General features: G+C 42.8%; 1 protein-coding gene across 1 annotated transcript; it reads right to left on the reverse strand.

Annotated features, from left to right (window-relative positions):
• Positions 1 to 11,945: 11,945 nt before the first annotated feature.
• On the reverse strand, positions 11,946 to 15,832 carry il19l (interleukin 19 like). The gene is made up of 4 exons (XM_048255485.1): positions 15,719 to 15,832; positions 14,238 to 14,390; positions 12,305 to 12,379; positions 11,946 to 12,130 (listed from the first exon to the last, which is right to left on the reverse strand). Exons 1-4 carry the CDS (start codon positions 15,806 to 15,808, stop codon positions 12,017 to 12,019), a joined length of 432 nt encoding a protein of 143 aa, XP_048111442.1. The 5' UTR covers positions 15,809 to 15,832; the 3' UTR covers positions 11,946 to 12,016.
• Positions 15,833 to 23,339: the final 7,507 nt, after the last annotated feature.

Below are 23,339 nucleotides of genomic sequence, written 5' to 3' on the forward strand. Positions count from 1 at the left end.
AGCTTTGCTGATGTAGGCTGCAATATCAGTAAGATCTCTCTATCTCTATCTCTCTTTCTTTCCTGATTCATTCATTCTTTCATTCATTCATTGTTTTTTGTTTGTTTCCGGTGTGTTTTCTTGCCAAGAGATTGCTTCAGGGAAGGAGCCCTCTGGTGTCAGAGGTGTTTGAGGGAGTTTTATCTCGAAAACAATCTAATGTTTGCACGCTGAGGTTAGAACAGCAACTCCACACTCAGTTAATTCAGCTGTTCACACTCAGCTTCTCATAAACTCGCCGCAGGGCCTGACAGGACGACTCCGGCTCCACCTGCTCTCTGTGATGTGGAGACAGCACTTGTGGCGGGGTGGCAGACACTTGTCATACCACTTGAGAGAGCTGCACTTCGCTAATTGCATGTGCTATGCTACAGGTAGTATAGACCAAACTCTGGCAGATTCCTCAGGTTTATTTACCGAGAGGAGGGCAGGTTTACAGGCACATAACTGATGCACTTCCACTATAAAATGGAAATGCTGCACCAGATGTAAAAGTGCCGCGTATATTTGGGGGACAAAAACAGACCAGTCATCTAAAATAGTTTTACGGTCCACTGAAGCCTCACACGCAGCCATACAAAGAGTTGCGACCACGCGATCAAAAGTTCCAAAACACCTGTGCTGGATGGCTGAATTTCTGGATGCTGGAGAGCGTAATCTAGTAACTCATTGACTACTGACCAAGTGATTGGCTGTGTTCAGTTTCAAAACTCCCATAACCCGGAAACTGGCATGGAAAATCTTTATCTGTTATGGGAGTGTCACCACTCTGTTTGCTTTACCGTTCTGGCCTCACAGGATACAAGTACCACCGTCGAGGCCCAACCACATCTTCAGCAGCTGCCAACATTAAGCTAAAGGCTACTTCAAAGTGCTCTCTAACATGCAGTGCAACAGGAAAGCTCAGACCCTTTCACGTTTTCCACACTGGAATGTTGAATGGATGTTTCAGACGCATCTTAAAATGGATTCATTCAATTCATTTTTTCCCCCTCATCAACCTATGCACAATAGTGTTGAGTGTTTTGTAAATTTATGAAAAATGACTGAAATCACATTTGCAAGTATTCAAACCCTTTGCTACTGTATTTGCTGCCCTTGTAATTGAGCCCTGGTGCATCCTACTTCTATCAATGGTCCTTCAGATGCTTCTACAACTTCATTGGAGTCCCCTGTGCCTAAATTAATTCATTGGACATTATTGGGAGAGGCACACATCTGTCTATTAAAGGTCTCACAGTTGATGGTGTATGTCAGAGTGAAAACTAAGCCACGAGGTCGAGAGAATTGTCCGTAGACCTGCGAGACATCACAAAATATGGAAAATTTGAAAGGATATGAAAACTTTCTGGTTACAATCTACATGCATTGCCATAACTTTATTTGTTTATTATTTATGTATTTATTTTCATTTAATGTGTGGCAAATTTATGGTAAAGTCATAATAAACCTTTGGAAAAAGTTTGTTTGATCACCCACCAATATCTTCATTCATAAAATCTATACTGTGTCGGTTGGCTTGCAACTTGCAAATCTTACCTGTAGCCTATAACTTCAAGACGCGATCTTCTCAGTTTTTCAATTGGAAAAGTTGGCAATGGAGAAGATGCACTTTGATGAACTCTACATCCTTTTCTCAAATGCCCGTATTAATCACATATTAGCACAGTTGGGGAAACCCGGGCATCCTCTTTAGTTTAGGCTATCTATCAGAAGCACTAGACACATACTAACGCTAGTCAGCAGTTTCATCAGTGCAGCCAGAAGGTGAACTTCTCTTAACTATTGAAAAACTTGGTCATTTTGTGGTTAAGCAGCCAAACCCACTCAAAGCAGTATTGGGTAAAGTGTGTCTGTGTGTGTGTGCATGTGTGCATGCGATTTTTATCGCAGTCATCCAGTAATCAAGGATATGGGGTCTGTGAGGGAAACACATACACACACATTTTGCTTTTGCTGTCTGGAAGGAAGAGCTCCTCTGACCCACTTTCACACAAACTCTCTTATCTTTATTGACACCTGAGCCAGGCTATTCCTGTCAGTGGAGAAATGCTTGTTTTTCATTTCATTGGAGTAGGCAATTCCGCTTATATTCACTCGCACAGTCTGATTGACTGCTGTACTGTATATGGGCATCTGCATTGAATAACAGGAGACATTTTTATAGCTTCAGGTGTTTCTGTGATGATTTAAACGGGAAACTGAGTAAACTACAATTTACTGACTTAAGAAAGACAGGAAGGAAGGAAGCACTTATAAAATCAGAGTATTGCACTATAATTTCTGAAGCTGAAGTCTCAAATGTGTCTGCCAAAGGTTTCGGTTGTGCAACCTGTTGAGTTTTGATGGGAGGTACGTTTCATCCATCTTGTGGTCAATGAGTGGCGCAATGTGACAAGACACTTATAGGTCAACCACTTTCTGTCTCTCAAATCTCAAATGATCATTTTTGGCTGAAATCCAGTATTGTCAGTGATCCGAGATAAACAGTAGATTTGATAACTAAACTAACCCAACTTTGTTTACAGTGAAGGTCATGAGTTCAACTGCCATGTAGCGCTTGTGTGTGTGTGTGTGCAATGCATGCATGTCCATGTTCATATGTGAGTGCTTTCATGTGTGACTTCATGTGTGACACACTAATCCTGGTGCAGTGAGCTGCCTGCAACAACAGCGGCGCTCGGGGAGCAGTCAGGGGTTAGGTGCCTTGCTCAAGGGCACTTCAGCCGTGGTCAGGGTTCGAACTGGCAACCCTCCGGTTACAAGTCCGAAGCGCTAACCAGTAGGCCACGGCTGCCCTTTTTTTTTTATATATATATACTATAGTATAGTATATACATCAAAACACATACCTCCCATACCCTTTTGACCCCGTGAGGAATGTGAGTGTGTGCAGACTCTCACTTTGACACACACCACACACCAGCACCAGTGGGAATTCCAGGCTTGCCCAGGGACAGGACACGTCCTTTTTGCAGGGACTGAACGAACGGACAACCGAGACGTCCACCCTAGGAAGCGGAAACACTGTGCACTCCTTTTTTCCGCGAATGTGAAAGTGATCTGGTTTTGTGAATGTATTGCCTAAGAGGGGACATATTCGAAGTCAACGCTGCACATCAAGTTCAGCTCTCTCTTTAACCTAATGTAGCCCACAGCTGAGCGGTCTCATGTGGCTGTACAGCGGTGTTGCAGAGCATACAGTACAGTATAGACACGATCTCTAAGACTAACATGCTCAAGCCATTACATGCATTGACAATTAGGCACCAAGTTTCTTTTACTTGCTCCAAATGTTTGAAGTCATTCTCATGAAGTCATTTTTTTTATCTTAGCAAAGCTTCATATATTGTTTGTTACTACATGCATTTCCTTATTTCCTTGAAAATCGCCTGATTTTCATGGAAACAAGCAGCTCAGTCTGAGGATGTGGATGAAACAACATCCCTCTAAGGGATGTTGTTTCATCCACATCCTCAGACTGAGCTGCTTGTTTCCATGTTTATATTTCCACTGTATTGTGTGGTAGGAGCATACTGAAAAAGGCGCTACGCCGAAACATGTCTGTGCAATAAAAACTTTTGTATGCAAGGTGTGGCATTTTTTCTCGTTTATATTTCTACCGTGGTGCTTTAAAGCAGTGCTATGCAAGTTTTTTTACCTTAATATACCATTTTGATGGTAAACACACTTGTAATAGAGAATCATTCACCTAGCATAGCCATAGCGCATAGCTGGTAGCGTTCACTACAAAGTCATAGAGCATAGGTGGAATCGTTCACTTAGCATAGCTATAGAGCATAGCTGGAATCGTTCACCTAGCATAGTCATATGGAGCATAGCTGGAATCGTTCACCTAGCATAGCCATAGCGCATAGCTGGAATCGTTCACCTAGCATAGCCATAGAGCATAGCTGGTAGCGTTGACTTTGCATAGTCATACATGTAGAGCATAGCTGGAATCGTTCACCTAGCATAGCCATAGAGCATAGCTGGTAGCGTTTACCTAGCATAGCCATATAGCATAGCTGGTAGCGTTCACCTAGCATAGCCATAGAGCATAGCTGTAGCGTTCTCTTAGCATAGCCATAGAGCATAGCTGGTAGCGTTCACCTAGCATAGCCATAGAGCATAGCTGGTAGCGTTCACCTAGCTTAGCCATAGAGCATAGCTGGTAGCGTTCACCTAGCATGACCATAAAGCATAGCTGGTAGCGTTCACCTAGCATAGAGTCGCCAAAGTACCCGAAACTACAATGGATACCTTTAAAGCAGGGGTGGGCAAACTGCGGCCCGCGGGCCGGATCCGGCCCGCCAAGCACTTTCATCCGGCCCGCCGAGCATTTCATTTAGTTATCAGGCTGCTCGCTATTTTTTTCCTGCGATAGAGACGACATTGGTTTAGGTTAGCTTTACTGCAAACTGCTTTTCACTCTCCTTAGATAACGTTTACAATGTCAATGTCAAAACATCATGTTAAACTAAGTTAACTCTTAGTTATCTCCTTTGCAGCAGATCTAACGTGAACATTATGTAATCCATTGTCTGCACTCATAAGAGGGAGAGAGAGCCGCAGGTTCCAGCTGGCTTGTGATTGTTGATAATTGATATCTCCTTCAGAAAGTTTTAAAAGGAAATCATGAAATCATGAACAGTAGTTCCCACTAGTTTATGATTCTCTCAGCAACATATCAAAAATATAGAAAATGACATGTCATAAGACTGGCAGCCCTAACCCTCTTACCCCCCACAAGCACGCCATATGGCAACTGTGGCAAGGAAAAACTCCCATATTCCAGGAAGAAACCTTGAGCAGAACCTGACTTAATAGGGGGAGCCCATCTGCTTCTGGCTGGCTGCGCCCTCCAATAGCAGCAGATGTAGAATAATCTGAAAAAGTAGTCTACAGGATAAGAGGAGTTAACTAAAAGCTTTCCTGTACAGATATGTTTTCAGATCTTTGGTCATTGTCTGCAGAGTGTAACTCTGGGAGATCATTAACCCCAGCTCAGGTTTGAGCTGAGGTTGCTCCAGCATCCCTGCAGTGTCCTGCATTGACTGGTTTGGTTAGAGTAGACAAAGGCAGGATTGGAGCCTCGGACAAATAACCTTGATCCAACTCTAGTTGTTTGAGTGACAGGTTTGAGATGTGAGACTGTCCAGTGCGGTATGTCAACTCTGTGTGTAGATTTGGGGTGGTGGTTGTCGTGCTTGGCACCTTGGAGATGTAGCCCATTGATGTGGTTGTGTGCAGAACTTTCATTGGGCTTGTTCCTCCTACATGTTGGAGCAGGTGTTGTAACACCTACATACTGAAGCAGGTGTAACACTTCATGCCTGAAGTTACACAGGTGGAAGCAGTCTCTTGTGTGTGTGTGTGTGTGTGTATGTATGCGGTCATGCCGAAACACGCCGAAGTCATGGGATGAGAGATACAGTATATCTGGTGTGCCACGTAATTGCGGAGGCGGTGGTGACACACCGTGATGCTTGGCTTTGGTTTCGGAGAGGCGCCGGCGTACGTGTCGACTCACCTCTCGTCCTCATGCAGCTTTGAAACGTGACGGGGCGATGTGCCAGGGCATCACGTCACACAGTGCCATCGCTCCCAACACGCGCATCACACACTGTGCGTAGGGCACCAAAGGACAGAGGGAGCATCACAATGTAGCCATTTAGTAGCTTCACTTTAAACTGTGTTTCACTCTTCCTTTTATTTTTATTTTTTTTATTACTTTATTTAAATGTAGTGCTTTCATTTACAATCAAATCATTATGACAGGTCTTCTACTGCACTACTATTTAACATTTTTACATTTTGTCCTTCAAAAAATAAACAATCACCAACAGAAACAAAACACAAAAAACATAACATTGACAATCATTGACAGACATTACATTGACAGAAAAAAAAAGGAACATCATGTTTCACTCTTCCTTGGGAACATTTACAATGTCAAAATGCACCAACACCATGCACGAACAACAGGATGCAAAGATGATACTTTTTGGGTCCTCTCAATCTCCACCACGTAGCAGATCTAACTTTACTTACTCAACTGAATTGGGAACACATCTTACACGCGCAGGAGAGAGACAAAGAGAGTGGCAGATTCCAGCTGGCTTGTCATTGTCTATCTCCTTTTTAATATAAGAAACTTTTAAAAGGAAATCATGAAGGCAACAAAGACGAGGCTACAGGAGGTTGAGACTTGTGAGGTTATCCAGTTCCCACTACTGACCATTTTAAACTCAGATTGGTGAGAGGCCTCTTTAACATATAGGATGCAATCAATGTGATTTGGAACATAAATATAAATAGAACACAAAGACTAGTTTACTACTTTGACTTTGTAGAATGGAATTGGTGAGTTCAATTATTAATTTTCCAAGCATTTTCTTTTTACTTTCTTTCTTTTAAATACTCTTTTGATCCCTTGAGGGAAATTTGGTCTCATTTATCCCAATCCGTGAATTGGTGAAACACACTCAGCACACAGTAAACACACAGTGAGGTGAAGCACACACTAATCCCGGCGCAGTGAGCTGCCTGCATCAACAGCGGCGCTCAGGGAGCAGTGAGGGGTTAGGTGCCTTGCTCAAGAGCACTTCACTGGTCGGGGTTCGAACCGGCAACCCTCCGGTTACAGGTCAGAAGTGCTAACCAGTAGGCCACTTACATGAAGCACATGATATGCCGAGCTGACTGAAACACATTCCATCCAGATAGCTAGTAAGTGGTTACCAGGCTCTTAATTCACTTTTAATTGCAAATGCAAAGAAATGTGATGCAACATGTCATTACATACTTCCATTTCCAAAGCAATGAAGGTTGCTTCTGGCAAATGAATATTGTGCAAATATTGTTGATATTGTGCTATCAATATGGCTCAAACAAACAAGGCTTGTAAACAAGAACTGGCAAAAGGGCATTATGATAATGTAAAGACTGAATGCTCTTCAAGTGACAATGCACCATTTATAAATCAGCATTTCTTCAGAATGCCACCTCTTGCCGGCCACGACTCAGGATCGGGAGGACCTGGGCTGCTGTTTGGAAGTTCCTAGCACACACTCATAGCCCACACACCACATGGGGACATATGGGGAAGGAAGTCTGACAACTTGGCAATGTGACCGCGTGCATGCGTCCATGCGTCCGTGCATTGCGTGTGTGTAAATCTGATATGGATCCAGTCCTAATATGGATTAGATTCTGACCTGGATCCAGTTCTGATGTGCATATGGTTGTAATGTGGGTTCGGTTATCATCTGTTTTGGGTCTGGTGTATATCTGGTTTGGATCAGGGGGTCAGATTCGTCTGGATTTGGGAGTTTTTGTTCTTCTGCATCTTGTGTCTCTGAATCAACCTAAATTTCCAGATGAGTGTGTCTATCTCATGGGTCTCCTGACCCTCGGTGTTGACCCTTAACAAAAGTACCTATTTTCTCTCCTCTTGTAAACAGGTGAGTAGTCATATACTCAGTGTCTACACAAACAAGGGTGTGTGTGTTCACTCTTTAATACCATTTCTAAATGATTCTAAACTTAAAAACTACAAACTTTACACTATACTATAAACCTCAGACCACATCAGTTTTAGTTTTACTGTAGATCAAAAGTCATATCATTGACCTTTCATTGACCTTGAACCGAAATGCATATTTTTCTGCAATGACATAACTTGATGGTTACCTGTTAACAGGTGGTGTAGGTGTAGCGAATAGTGATTATGAAGAGGTATGCCTCTCGGAAAAACTTGTCAGTGCTTTCTATGGGGTGATCAATATTGTGTACCAGCTGACATTGAAGGAAACACAGTTCCACTGATGAGTGAGTGACTAACTACTCTGAGAGAGACTGAATCTACGTCCTGTTGAATGACAGGCTTGCCGTGATGAAAGCTGTTACATCATCACTAGAAACAGCTCGATTCCTGATTAGACTAGCCATGACACAGGGGATGGACCTGTATGTAACTTTACTTTCTGAAGTCAGAACAGAGATTTGGTGACTCCAGTCAAAGTGTGATTTGTGTAACTGGAAACATTTATACATATGGATAACTAATAAAAATAGATGAGTAATAAATAGTTCCTGTCGTCCTTGTCTGAGGGCAGATGCTTATAAAAAGCTTATAAAGCTTACTAATATAAAGCTTATCAATTTCAGTGCACAAGTCACTTTATTTTTCATAGCACATTTAAAAAAAGATAAAACATATCTCTAAACATCTAATTTTTGTCTTTGTATCTATCTCTATATCTATCAATCCATTTGTCTGTCTTGCATTGCAGAATGCACAGACTAAGTTCACTTTCTTAATTGTATGGCCTCTAATATTCCCTTGCAAAAGGAGAAGTGCAAGACACTCCCGAAGTTACACATATACTGTAAGTATTTAATGTGACAACGTTGTCACATTAAATACTTATATGTGTAACTCGAGTGTATGCACTTCTCTCCTTTTGCAAGTGTTTTGGTTGCCAGCACCTCCTTTTCTGGTGTGCGTTTTGCACCTACATTCACTCTAATATTCCACTACCATCACATACTGCTCTTATAAGCTGCAGTAATGCCGCAGTCCAGAATGCCCTTAGACTGGTCAGATCTTAGTCCAGCCTGCCCTACCCTAAGACTGGTCAGATCCTAGTCCAGCCTGCCCTGCCATATGGCAGTTCAGTCGATTCTTGGAGGTCTCAACAGAGCAGTCAGACATCACCAGAGAAGAAAAAATTATGGGAAATGTTTACATGAGAAGTGTAGTGCAAATTAACTGTGAAAACGACTTAGTTAACAGTTACTGAACAATCAAGAGTTATTTAACTGCTACTAGAGGAACATATAGAGTCTTATGTTCTCCCAAGTTCAGGATCACATTTAGCAAAAAGGCATCTGAACTTGAAAGTCAATGACTTGACTTAACCTCTGCTCTCCTTGCAGAGGAAGACAAGTTAAGCAATACTGATTTCTCAGTACCCAGCTACTGAGCTTTTTACTTTTTTTGTTGTACTACTTTCACACACTCCATCAAAGGCAAACTCCTGCCCCCCAAACACACACACACACACACTCAACAAATCCACCCGATGTTCTCATGCCACTGCAGAATATCATGTGAGATTTTTCTGCAGATTTTTATGAAAAAAAAAAAAGTCGTAGGTATCTATGACTCATTAAAGGCATACAGATTTGGTGAAGTGGAAACTGCCAACTTTCATAATTTCTACCGGAACTCTTCGAGCTCAGAGTGTTCTCTTCCTTTCCCTTAGAGTATTACAGGTGTCATCATTCTTCAGTTTTCATTTTTCCTCTGTCAGAAGTGAAAACCAAAGACATGTAGGCAAGTCAGTTACAGGGCAAACGGAACACAATGCTTCAAGGTGCTGAGTTGGCTATCTCCTAGCACTCATTCATGCATGCTCTGTTGTTTCAGTGGCTTTGATAAAGAGTTCACTTCCTCTGTCCACCCTCTGTCCACGCTGAGACCAATAACTATATGACTTTGATGATGCCCGATTTAACATAATTGCATAATTACCTCATATAACCATCGTGTGGCGTGTCAGAAGAGGTGTCATCGTGTGGCGTGTCAGATGAGGTGTGTTCCTGAATGTCCCAATGAGTCCAAATGACATGACATCCTCTTGTGATGATGTGTCTGCTGTTCGGTTCAGTAGATGACCTCTCTCGATAAATGTTGGTCTTAAGGGGCCATGTCAACCCATCCCATTTCCACTTATTTCATGTATAGCGCCACCTAGTTAAAAATTAAAAAGCAAAAAATCTTCTCTGGCTGACATGGTCAAAACTGCACGAAATTGAAAGTGTAGGATCATTATGACACCCTCCGAATGCCAAGTTTCGTGAACTTTCGTTCATGGGGGGCCATACAATAAAATTAGACAGTAGACATATGTACGCATGCATGCACATGCACACACACAGGCACATACGCAGGCACACACACAAGCACATGCACGCACACACATACACACACACACACATGCACACAATTCAAGAATTTCTCAGAATTATGAACAGGCAAAATGGGGGTGGGGTTGTATAAAATGTATTTTACATGTGAAATTTATGAACTAATCATGTTTTGGTACTTGTTGTCTAGCAGATACCAATGAGAATTGAGTGTGCATAATGCCATTCAGTGAGACAGTTAGAATCATATATGCCTTTCAGCGTGACTTATTTTTGTGGAAAAAATGTGCTGGACTGGACGGCGGTCATATTTTGTACCGCTCTGCAGTACATCTAGTTTCAAGAATATGTGCCTGTGTTCCGGTGATTGGAAGTTGTCCCAGCCAATAGAGGCTGACAGGCCCTGTGTTTATGTCCAGTGTGGTGCTAGGTGGATGTGTTTAGTTAGGCCAGTCTTCCATGAGCCAGCTCCTCGTAGAGACACTCACTCAATTGAGCTGTCATCAACTTTAGATTGTAACACTGTTGCCGTTTCATCTAGCTCATCACAATAGTTGTATGACATGTTCAATGAACAAGTCCAACCACGTGGTTTTGTTTTCATGACGAAATAATGGCTTTTCCCCTCCATAATGGCATTTAGGAGGCATACAGATCACAAGAATGCAATTACTCCCATTAACCACTAGAGGTCAGTTCAAAAGCAGTTTGAATGCTTGCCAACTCACAGCCACTTCTTCTCTGTCATATCACTCAAGGTGTTTCTTTTAAGCAAATCTAAATTGAATCACAGGGTAGGTGGTCTTGTCTGGTGTTGTAGCCCCCCAACTATGGAATGAGTCAGCTTGGGTTGTGAGGATGGACTCCATGCTGCCTGTTATTTAACCTCGTTTCAAAATATATATATTATTTCCTGGCTCAAGATGTCAGTTGTTTTTTCTCCTTCATAGGCCTTATTTCTTTTATTTGTTGTCTTTTAAACTAAATTGGTCTCAGGTGTTTATTGTTGTGGATTTTCTACAGCACTTGATATTGTTTTGACCGTACTTGATACAGACACAGACTCTCTCATTTAATTGCATAATAGCTCTCTGAAGATGTCATGAGAATGCTTTCTGAGGAGGTTGCTTTGGCCCTTTACAAGATAGATTAGGATTTCAAAATACAGCAGAGAACAGCACACACACAGAAGACCATCTATTTATCTCAAACACTTAGAGCTTTATTGTAAAACAATATAATCAACATCTGTACAAAAACATCTTACAAAGGTCATTTAATGTCCAGTATAGCATCATTGCTAACATGAAAGCACCATAAGTTAAAACAACTGAAAAAAATTATGTTTTACTGACAATAAATTAACGGAAGTTTCAAGACTGTGACAAGTCATTCTCACTGTCAGTGCACAGCAACAACAGCAGGACATTGAAATAATGAACTCATTTGGTCAATTCTGACATTCTATAAAATTTTTATGAACAGGGCTTTGTATATATTCATTAATTAAATGAAAGCATTCTTTAAAACATTGAAATAATGATTTAATTTAGCAAATTAAGTATGTGACACTGAAATAACAAGTCCATTCAATAAATTGAATGAGTCTATGATAATAAACACATAATAAATTAATCGTTTTATGAATTCACTCTATAAATTAGGAGACTGTATAAAAAGGCGCAAGACGAGGACATTGAAATGAGGTGTGGTGTAGCGTGGCGTGGCGTGGGGTGGTGTAGCGTGGTGTGGTGTAGCGTGGCGTGGCGTGGGGTGGTGTGGTGTAGCGTGGTGTAGCGTGGTGTAGCGTGGCGTGGTGTAGCGTGGGGTGGTGTAGCATGGTGTGGTGTGGTGTAGCGTGGTGTGGTGTAGCGTGGCGTGGCGTGGGGTGGTGTAGCATGGCGTGGTGTGGTGTAGCGTGGTGTGGTGTAGCGTGGCGTGGCGTGGCGTGGTGTGGTGTAGCATGGCGTGGTGTGGTGTAGCGTGGTGTGGTGTAGCGTGGCGTGGCGTGGCGTGGTGTGGCGTGACATTGGGACTGGTCCTAGCCGTGCATGGCCTCCAAGGGAGCGTCTCTGCTGGTGTGGAAGGATTCCAGCCACTCCAACACCGCACCCAGCTCTCCCACCGCCTTCACTGCAGCAGCCTGGGGCTCCAACTGGAGGAAGGAGGGAGAGAGGGAGGGAGAGAGAGAGGGAGAGAGATGGACGGACGGTTAGACAGTTAGAGAGAGATGGGTAAGAGAGGAGAGAGGAGTCTGCTGTGTGTGTGTCTGTGTGTGTGTGTGTGTGCGTGCGTGTGTGTGTGTGTGTGTGCGTTTGTATGTGTATACCTTGTCAAAACTGGCGAGGATGGCCTCCATCTTTAATCTGCTCTGCTCTCCACACTGGCAGTGCATCTGATCATGCTGTCCAATAGAGAGTCAAGTCAAGTTTATTTATATAGCGCATTTCATACACAGAGGTCATTCAATGTGCTTTACATAAACAAAACCAAACAATGATAACAAATAAAAGCATAGAAGGGCAATATAGTCAAAGAATAGAGAGTTAAAAGGTAAAGATCATAATAAAAAGAAAACACAATGTAAACTCATTTAAAAATAAAGAATAATTAGTAAGCAAAAACAAAGGCAAAAGTAGTAAAAAAAAGTAATAAAAGACAAGGTAGAATAATTATCAAGGCAGATTCAGAATTTGTAACTCGGCACAGTTAGCAGAAAGCATCTGAGAACAGTGTGGTCTTAAGTCTGAGAACAGTGTGGTCTTAAGTCTGAGAACAGTGTGGTCTTAAGTCTGAGAACAGTGTGGTCTTAAGTCTGAGAACAGTGTGGTCTTAAGTCTGAGAACAGTGTGGTCTTAAGTCTGAGAACAGTGTGGTCTTAAGTCTGAGAACAGTGTGGTCTTAAGTCTGAGAACAGTGTGGTCTTAAGTCTGAGAACAGTGTGGTCTTAAGTCTGAGAACAGTGTGGTCTTAAGTCTGAGAACAGTGTGGTCTTAAGTCTGAGAACAGTGTGGTCTTAAGTCTGAGAACAGTGTGGTCTTAAGTCTGAGAACAGTGTGGTCTTAAGTCTGAGAACAGTGTGGTCTTAAGTCTGAGAACAGTGTGGTCTTAAGTCTGAGAACAGTGTGGTCTTAAGTCTGAGAACAGTGTGGTCTTAAGTCTGAGAACAGTGTGGTCTTAAGTCTGAGAACAGTGTGGTCTTAAGTCTGAGAACAGTGTGGTCTTAAGTCTGAGAACAGTGTGGTCTTAAGTCTGAGAACAGTGTGGTCTTAAGTCTGAGAGAACAGTGTGGTCTTAAGTCTGAGAACAGTGTGGTCTTAAGTCTGAGAACAGTGTGGTCTTAAGTCTGAGAACAGTGTGGTCTTAAGTCTGAGAACAGTGTGGTCTTAAGTCTGAGAACAGTGTGGTCTTAAGTCTGAGAACAGTGTGGTCTTAAGTCTGAGTCTGAGAACAGTGTGGTCTTAAGTCTGAGAACAGTGTGGTCTTAAGTCTGAGAACAGTGTGGTCTTAAGTCTGAGAACAGTGTGGTCTTAAGTCTGAGAACAGTGTGGTCTTAAGTCTGAGAACAGTGTGGTCTTAAGTCTGAGAACAGTGTGGTCTTAAGTCTGAGAACAGTGTGGTCTTAAGTCTGAGAACAGTGTGGTCTTAAGTCTGAGAACAGTGTGGTCTTAAGTCTGAGAACAGTGTGGTCTTAAGTCTGAGAACAGTGTGGTCTTAAGTCTGAGAACAGTGTGGTCTTAAGTCTGAGAACAGTGTGGTCTTAAGTCTGAGAACAGTGTGGTCTTAAGTCTGAGAACAGTGTGGTCTTAAGTCTGAGAACAGTGTGGTCTTAAGTCTGAGAACAGTGTGGTCTTAAGTCTGGATTTCAAACTGGCTACAGAGAGGGCACAAAGAGTTAGTGAAGTCAGGAATGTGGTGTGTGTGTGTGTGTGTGTGTGTGTGTGTGTGTGTGTGTGTGTGTGTGTGTGTGTGTGTGTGTGTGTGTGTGTGTGTGTGTGTGTGTGTGTGTGTGTGTGTGTGTGTGTGTGTGTGTGTGTGTGTGTGTGTGTTACAGATGTTAGAGTATGTGTTTGTATTGTGGGTCTTTATTAGCGGTTTGTTTGTGTGTGTGTGTGTCTTGGTATGTGCGTTGTGAATACTGTGGGTGTGTGTTGGTGGCGTGTTAGTATGTGTGGTGAGAGTGCTGTGTGTGTGTGTGTGTGTGTGTGTGTGTGTGTGTGTGTGTGTGTGTGTGTGCTGGTGGTGGTAGTGGTTAAACTCACACACTGGCGCAGGTCCTTCTTGATGCTGAGGAAGGCGTTGGCCAGCACCCCTGTGCTCCTCTGCTGCAGCATGTGGCTGGCGGAGGGGCTCCCAAACACGCGCTCCACGTAGAAACGCAGCAGGTGGCGCAGGAAACAGCAGCTCTGGGACACCTGTGAGGAGAACAGCGCCGCCCCGTCAGTCACGCAACGCTCTCACCACCATTACACTTTACGCTGACCCCTAACCCCTAACCCTAACCCTAACTCAAACCTAACCCTAACTCAAAACCTAACCCCAACCCCTAACCCTAACTCAAAACCTAACCCTAACCCCTAACCCCTAACTCAAACCTAAACCCTAACTCAAACCTAACCCTAACCTTAACCCCTAACTCAACCCTAACCCCTAACCCTAACCCCTAACCTTAACCCCTAACCCCTAACCCTAGCTCTGGGACACCTGTGAGGAGAACGCAACGGAATGCTCTCACCACAATTACGCAACGCTACATGACTCGGCAGAATACTACATTCTAATTGCTTGATTTGTGTTTTGGCAGGTTGGTTGTTTGTCTGTTAGACTGGATTATTGACAGCTGATGCAGCCAATCAGTGTTTGCCAAATTGCTAACTGTGGATCAGCTGCAGGTTACTTAACACTGAAAGAGTCATAACATGGTTTGCTGTGTAACCTCTCTAGGATCATGCAGAGTGACCAATCGATTTTAAAAACCAGTTAGCTGAGCGTTAATGCATAATTTATTACTGTATATTCATGATAACGTAGTAATTACTAAATCTCTGTCATAGAACACATGCTATTATGACCTTATCACGTGCACACCTCATGTGCAGCTGAAGGGTTGGACTAAAAGCCGTGGCCTACTGGTTAGCACTTCGGACCTGTAACCGGAGGGTTGCCGGTTCGAACCCCGACCAGTAGGCATGGCTGAAGTGCCCTTGAGCAAGGCACCTAACCCCTCACTGCTCCCCGAGCGCCGTTGTTGTTGCAGGCAGCTCACTGCACCGGGATTAGTGTGTGCTTCCTCACTGTGTGTTCACTGTGTGCTGTGTGTGTTTCACTAATTCACGGATTGGGATAAATGCAGAGACCAAATTTCCCTCACGGGATCAAAAGAGTATATATACTTATACTTATACTTAAATGCCCTATTCAGCATGGGACACCAGAAGACTTCACTCTTACGCTGTCTTAATAGAGTATAAGACATTGCGTCAAAAACACTGATACAAATACACTGTTTTTACTCCGGGTCTTTTTTCATGTTCTTTGTTCATTCCTTTTTGTTTGTTTAGAATTATGTCCTTTTAATTATACCTTATGTTCCCCATTCCCTATATATAATGTCAAAAGCATTTGAGTTGCCTTTGTGAATAAAATGTGCTGCATACATGAACTTGCCTTGCCTTGTTAAAGATTCAGACGAGGGATTCTAGTATCTAGTATGCAGACACAAGAGAAAATAAAAGGTTTGTACCTGAACATCCTTCAAAATGTCACTCTTCATCAGCCTGATGCCAATCTGTGTGTCTTGGGCGACCTTTGGAGAAATATCACAGCTGTGCATTAGTGGTTCGCCACGCACAAAACCATCTGTAAGCCTCTAATCCTGTAGTGTGTGTGAGACGAAGAACTCCTGGACTGAGTGTGTACTTTCCCAGATCCCTTCTAGACACCCATCACTCTACGTCACCTCCGTCCCATAAAAAAACAGGTTCGAACCAGTTAGGCCGGATTCTGGAGTGGTGACATATAGCCAGAGACAGTGGCTGTGTCAGGAAACGCTTCAGTAAGTCGCAAGCACCTTTCTCTTACTGTAATCCTTCATTAAGCCCTTTTGCCTGACGCAGCAACGAATGGAAACGAGTAAAATGACACGGCCCTGACATGCCATATCCACTGCATGGCTGAATATGGGAAGTGATGTGTGTATATGAGCTATATCATCCCAGCAATACAGAGCTTTTGTAATGGTCAGGAGGGACCAACAGGTAGAGGAAACGGGCAGTATGCCTGCGGCTATGTGTATCTGTATAGCTGTATGTTCAGAATGAAGTGACAATCTGGGCATTCTTTAAAAAGAGGGAAGTGGAGACAATGTTTAGGGCCCCAGGTTGCATGTGTGTGTGTGTAGATGCGTGTGTGTGTGTGTGTGCATGTGTGTGTGTGTGTGTGTGTGTGTGTGTGTGTGTGTGTGTAGATGCGTGTGTGTGTGTGTGTGCATGTGTGTGTGTGTGCGTGCGTGTGTGTGTATGCATGTGTTCTCACCACACTCTGGCGGATGGAGAGGAAGTGGTGACGCAGCTCGTGTGTGTGGACATTGACGGTGCAGCTGCCCAGTTGGAGTCTCCGTGCTGACATCACGGGACACACACACAGCAGCAGGAGACACACCTTCATCATCATGGTCGTCATCTTCATCATCATCATTCTTAGAGATTTTTTCTTCTTCTCCTCAACACTGGGTAACACAACAAGATTGTACATACATATTCACACATGGATACCTTTGATGACAAATCTACTTTGTTATAATCTGTCAAATATACAATTACATTCACGGCAAATTGTTGTTGGATTTTTTTTTTTTGGTACAAACAAACATGGCCATGAATTCATGAACTGCCCATTGAGTTAGCAGCTACATGTCACAGATAGGCGCTGATGCACTGAAACATATAATACACAATGCTAATGCAGCGCAGTAAATAACACAATTTATTTGATCAGATGACCAGGTCAACTCAGCTCATATATGATTATTTTACAGTATCTGTGTTTTTGCACTAAAGACTTCAATTATTCTTTTCTATCTATTTCTTACTTACTCTGTGAAGTTCAGCAAGCTCTGAGTCTAAGAATTAGTGGTATTGACGTGACAATATGTGATCAAGTATATGACCATGACCTTGAACTTGAACTTGAACAGATCTGTAGCCTACAAGACTGTGCATAAAAACTGTCAAAATGATTCCCCTCCATAGGGTCTTACTACTGGTAGTTGAAGTAATAAAGTCCAACAGCCAACAGAACACTGAAGCCATAGCAAGACGCTGCAGGATGCTGTGGTTGGTTTGCGTTCTGTATCATGGGACCGCTCACTAATAAATGCATATTTTGCCGACAGATGAAGCGCCGCACACTCAATGCTTTTATGAAATCAATAATGTTAAGATCGCACCGTTATCGATTGAACAGAAGCACTGAAATGGAGACAGAGTGTGCGGCACTTCACTGCCTGTTCTGAGTGGATCATCGCCTCGCCAACAGACACTGGTGTGTGTTACACTTTACTTCAATGTAGCTGACAGATAGAACCAGTACCCAGATAAATCAGTGCACACATCAAAGAGAGTTATATATGAATATGATTCATATACAGTGGAGCCTGTGGCTGTGCTAATTTCTGCGTTACCTGTCGCTGGACTGTGCAGGTGTTCTCTGTCGCAGGTGTCCTGTCGCTGGACTGTGCAGGTGTTCTGTTGCTGGACAGTCGCAGGTGTTCTCTGTCGCAGGTGTTCTGTCGCTGGACTGTGCAGGTGTTCTCTGTCGCAGGTGTTCTGTCACTGGACTGTCGCTGGTGTTCTGTCGCAGGTGTTCTGTCGCTGGACTGTGCAGGTGTTCTCTGTCGCAGGTGTTCTGTCACTGGACTGTCGCTGGTGTTCTGTCGCTGGACTGTGCAGGTGTTCTGTCGCAGGTGTTCTCTGCTGGAGTGCAGGTGTTGTCTGCTGCGATGCTGCTGATGCTCTGCCATTCTGACGCTGAGCCCTTATATTGGCCAGGTGGGGACTTTCTCTCACCTGTGGGCTCTGCTAGGAAGGGGAAGAGGAAAGCTGCAAGTTACAATCAATCACTCACATGCTCACCCACCCAGGATTTTCTGCACACGGAATTCCATTTCCACATTTCCAGGATTGGGGCAGTGGCAGAATTGTTGTAGTTCTATAAATAGCCAAGGATTAAATATGGATGTTAAACTAATAATACCTGAAAGCAATTACGTAGTTTGGAATGAGGATTAGCTCACATCTTCACAGTCTCTCAGAGTCACTTAAAAGAATATATGATTCATTTCACCACTCCTTCCTAATCTGATTGTGGAGCTCCCACGTAGCTGTGTGGATGATGCCAAAGAGGCTTTTCTTTTCTTTTGATGTGGTGGCTTGTCCTGAGGATTCCCTTCATGCCGCTGAGCCATTCACAGAGTGCCATTCACTCGCCAGCTCAGACAGGTTGGTACTTGTAGTTACTGTAAGCGACGCATGGAGCTCTTACGAGGATGACACAGCTGTAGTGCACGACCTGGAAAAAAAAAATGAGATAATACTGCAACAACTTTATTTTTAGCTCCTTCTGAACTACAGTTTCATTTAATAAAAGACTGTGGGAAAGAAAGTGTAAAAATGAACATATATATTTTTTAAAACGGTTGCTTTAAAGTACTTCACCCATATCGACCTTAAAGTGATGAAAGTCTTTTGACTTGGTGACAGCAATGCTGTTTCCTGAAGACACACACACACACACACACACACACACACACACACACACACACACACACACACACGCACACATACAGTATTAGTCTGAGCATCTTGCGTCTTGATGACGAAGTTTCATAACTCAAAAAAGACATAATGAATCATTATATAAACAGGACCGAGTTTCAATCTGATAAGACACTAAATGATTTCCCTTCAAGGCTTGGCACCTCTTCAGACCACATCTGTCAGGACAGGGTCTCCAACTGGCTGAGGAGCCTGGTAGGAAACTGATAGGGAAAGTGCTAAAACCAGTACACACACACACACACATACACACACACACACACACACATTACTTTGTATATTACCTAAAGCTAACAATGACAATGATGTTTTGTCTATAATAACAAGTATAGCAGCATATCTTTTATCTTTTCAGCAGATATACAGTATGTTACATGCTGTATTGTAATTCTTGTTTGTTTAGCTGTTCTCTCACTCTCTCTCTCTCTCTCTCTCTCTCTCTCTCTCTCACTCTCTCTCTCAGAAAGTGATTCAGAAAAAGAGACAGCTATGGCATAGAGTTGGCATTTGACATGGTCTGCATGGGCATCAAATCAAGAGTTTTTCTGAGGAGAAGCATTTTCCCTCAGTAAGAGTGGCATGGCATGCTGCCAGCGTTTCCTCAATGGCCACCAGCCAGAAGACATGTTTCTTGTACATACTCCTCAACTCATTCACCTTCTCAGCAACACACACACACACACACACACACACACACACACACACACACACACACACACACACACACACACACACACACTCACTCACACACACACACACACACACACACACACATACACAAATACATGTTTCTTGTACATACTCCTCAACTCATTCACTTTCTCAGCAACACACACACACACACACACAAATACATGTTTCTTGTACATACTCCTCAACTCATTCACCTTCTCAGCAACACACACACACACACAAACACACACACACACATAAATACCAACACCATCCCCTCCTATAAGGAAGTAGCAGTGATGGATTTAACATGTCTTCTCATAAAGAGGAGAGGTTTTTTTTTATTGAAAATATAAACGTGAAACTGGATATAACATAAAGAATATTCCATAGTGTAGCAAGAGCAACTCTGAGAGCAGAAGAAAGACAAGAAATGCAAGTTTAGAAACTGTCTGTTCAAGGATTAATCATTTTGCATAATGTGTGTGTGTGTGTGTGTGAACCTATTTAACCTATTGTTCAAAGGGCATCCGTTTTTGGTGTTCATCATTAAAAACACTTAAAGGAAATTGTTCATGCGTGGTCCCCAGTCATTGTGGTAGTAGAGGCAGCCTTCTGAAGGTGCACTGCAGGTAAGAACAAAACCTCGCCAAATGCAGTGACCTAGAGGATGTCTGTTTATATACTGTATAGCGCTACAATACATAACATGCATTCTTCAAATGACTCGTCTTTCACATTGATTAATCTAGATTCATACCATTCTCTGAGACACCTTGGTAAAAGAGATCTGTTGTATAGAGCCGGAGTGTACATCATTCCCTTTTTAGACTTCCCTCTCTTAATAAAATTTCCCATTTTGTGAAAAAAAAATCTTACTGTCCCTTTTTTCACACTGTAAAATTAGCTGAGCAGGAGTTGTCTTTGTTTTAATTATGAATGAACTTTCGGTCCAGGGAGTTTATGACCCAGATGTTACATTTTACACTTCAACAATAAGAAAGTACATTGCATTGCAGCCTCTCATTAGTGACCAAAGGACTCAAATGGTTTCTGAAAACCCCCTATATGAAGTATTTCCTTGTGTTCTCTTTTCTCGGTTGAATCAGCAGCCTGGAGAAAAAATGGGCAGTGATATCTCACAAATGTTTTTTGATTCTTTGGTCTTTGATTCATGACAAGAGGGAAGTTTCATCAGGAAGAAAGTAGCTCTGTTATTGTAATTGTAACCTGGAGAGCATGCTGTGCCAAGTCAGCAAGTCAGCAAGTCATTTCCATCTTCCTTTACAAGAACAGCACAAGGAACCCTTCATTCTGACAACACTCTGGTCCAGGCTGTCCATTTAGCTCTAGTCTAAGGGTGGGGTTTGATTCAGATGAAAGGTAGATCGATTTAGTCTCATTGTAAGGGTGGGGTTTAATTCAGGTGAGAGTTGAGGTTTAGATCAGTATTCATGTCAACTGAGACTTCAGACAGCTGGTGGTCTAGGTATTTGAAAATATCATACATTTATATCAGTGCCATGAAACATAAAAATAATGACCTGTTTCTAAACTTGTCAGGTGACTATGACTTGACAAAACAACCAGTGTGTTGTTCATTGCTGCATGAATGTTAAATCTATCATGTTTTTACAGGGGATGCTCTTCTGCTCAGACTCACAGTGCTGGCGTTATGGCCCTAGGGCACAGGAAGTCCTCACCTAATCACAGGAAGTCCTCACCTAATCAACACAAATCAGAGAAAAAGTCCAAACACACTCAAAGCCTACAGATGTGTGTGTACACCCCTGAATAACAGGATGTGGTCTGTAACATATTAAAGAGTTGAGGACTGAACCAACTTGAGGTCTATTGTTTGATTTCCCCTCCTCTGTCATCATTAGTTAGCCTAGAAATTTAGACGCACCCAAATTTCATTTGCTGCCAGGGCTAGTCTAGCAACTCAAACTTCTATCAGGCCAATCAAATCGTGTATAGAGTCGTTAGGCGGGCTTAACATAGTGATTGATGGTTTGGCTTGAATTCCCTGCTACTTGAAAACAAATAAGATGGATGTTGCTGTTGGCGAACAGTGTTACACGAGTCAGCTTTTATTAAGTTGGCAAAAGTTTGAACTAACCAACTACAAAAAAACAAAAAAGGGAATTTGAAAGACAACCGATTATCCCGCCCTTCGGACTGAGCACTGCGAACGGTGAGTGCCCAGACCCTACATTTTAATGGCTTACTGGCTCGTCAGGCTAATCATTAGTATCATCCACTGGAAGACGCAGAGGTCTAAAGACGAAGCTGTGTTCATGTGTGTGTGTACTGTGGATGTGTGTGTGTGTCGACACCCCCTCCCCCTGTAAAACTGGCTGTATCTTGGAAAGTATTGATCTTACATAAGAGTAATTTTACAGTGTGTCTCCTGGGTAACATAGGTACACCTGGTAATTTTTTCAGAATTTTTGAGATTATTATTTCACCTAAGTGCGTGGGCCCTGGTTGAACTGACGTGGAATGACCCTTGTGTGTGTACTGTGGATGTGTGTGTTGTGTGGATGTACTCTGGATGTGTGTGTTGTGTGTGTACTGGCGAACTTTTAAAAAAAAACCTCTTCCCTCCTCCCTCCTACATACCGTCCACAGCTTCTTTACATGCATTCATGTTTCCATTAAAATCAGCTCAGTGTTTGGTGGTTACTTGGTCAAATGTGTGAAATGTGAAATTCTCCATACAGGTCTCCATTCATCGCTCACATTTGCATGTAAACTATTTACCTATTACTATAATAACTACTTTTCAGTTTTATAAGACGTTTATTTCTATTACTTATGTTTCACTTTATTTTGTAATATGTGAATCTGTATTGTAACTTGTAATTGTCAATGGTTTCCCTCTGCGTGATGCTGCTGTCGTCTCTGTGATGAATGATTTCCTCTCTCTCTTGGCTACCTGGCTCTGTTTGTCCTGCAGGCTGCCTCGGTGTGTGATGTCACCGCCCTGCATCCAATCCGGTGCTCCGGTCTGCTTCGCATTAGTCTGGGTGCGCCGCGCCCATGCGCAGTGGTGTCACGTGACAGCCAACAGGGTTTAGACAGCAGAGGACAGTGGGATGGATCGGCTACAGATCAAAGCCAGATATGAGCCAGATCAAAGCCAGATCAGAGCCAAATCAAAGCCAGATCAAAGCCAGATCAGAGCCAGATCAAAGCCAAATCAAAGCCAGATCATAGCCAGATCAGGGCTAGAACAAAGCCGTGTCTGTCTCATAGTCATCCCTTCGCTGACAACTTAAGCCAAAGAGGCAATTATTGAAGAACTTCTCGTAAAACTAAAATGTACAGTACAATTAGCAGGGAGTATCTTTGCAAACTGCTTAACTTAATTATGTTTCTGCTCATAGCTCATAGTATACTTTTGTCCAAAAAGACTTACAATGACATTATAATTATTTTCACCACATAATGCATACTTATTTCCCAAATACATTGTCTGTTGGTAACCATAGCCAATGCTCTTATAAGAACTAAGTATAAAAACATTCCTTTTTTCCCGGAACAGCATGAATCAATCAGACACGGCTAACACACAGTGCCACTGAGATAGAAGAAGAAATGTATTTATTTGATTTTATTTTACAGAACTGATTTATACAAAATACATATATATGAAAGATCTCCCGACAAACAGCACCCTTCAGACCGCCAGCGCATCAAGGACATGTTCAACTACATGGTAGTCACGTGATTCACACAAGCGTCTTGTCTCGTTTGCTCTTGTTGTCAGCGCGAGCCGAACCTTTCTGAGAACTCTCTCCAGCCACATCTCTCCTGCCCGGTCCATAGATGCAACTACTCTGCAGCCACATC

This window comes from Alosa alosa, chromosome 10, assembly GCF_017589495.1.
Source record: "Alosa alosa isolate M-15738 ecotype Scorff River chromosome 10, AALO_Geno_1.1, whole genome shotgun sequence".
In the NCBI taxonomy this organism is placed as follows: Eukaryota; Metazoa; Chordata; class Actinopteri; order Clupeiformes; family Clupeidae; genus Alosa; species Alosa alosa.

Coding starts and splice junctions, on each gene's coding strand:
- il19l (XM_048255485.1), bottom strand. CDS start 15,808: ATGCACAGCTGTGATATTTCTCCAAAGGTCGCCCAAGACACACAGATT. Junction 14,391..15,718: donor ACATTTTGAAGGATGTTCAG/GTACAAACCTTT, acceptor TTCTCCTCACAG/GTGTCCCAGAGCTGCTGTTT. Junction 12,131..12,304: donor TCCTCGCCAGTTTTGACAAG/GTATACACATAC, acceptor TCCTTCCTCCAG/TTGGAGCCCCAGGCTGCTGC.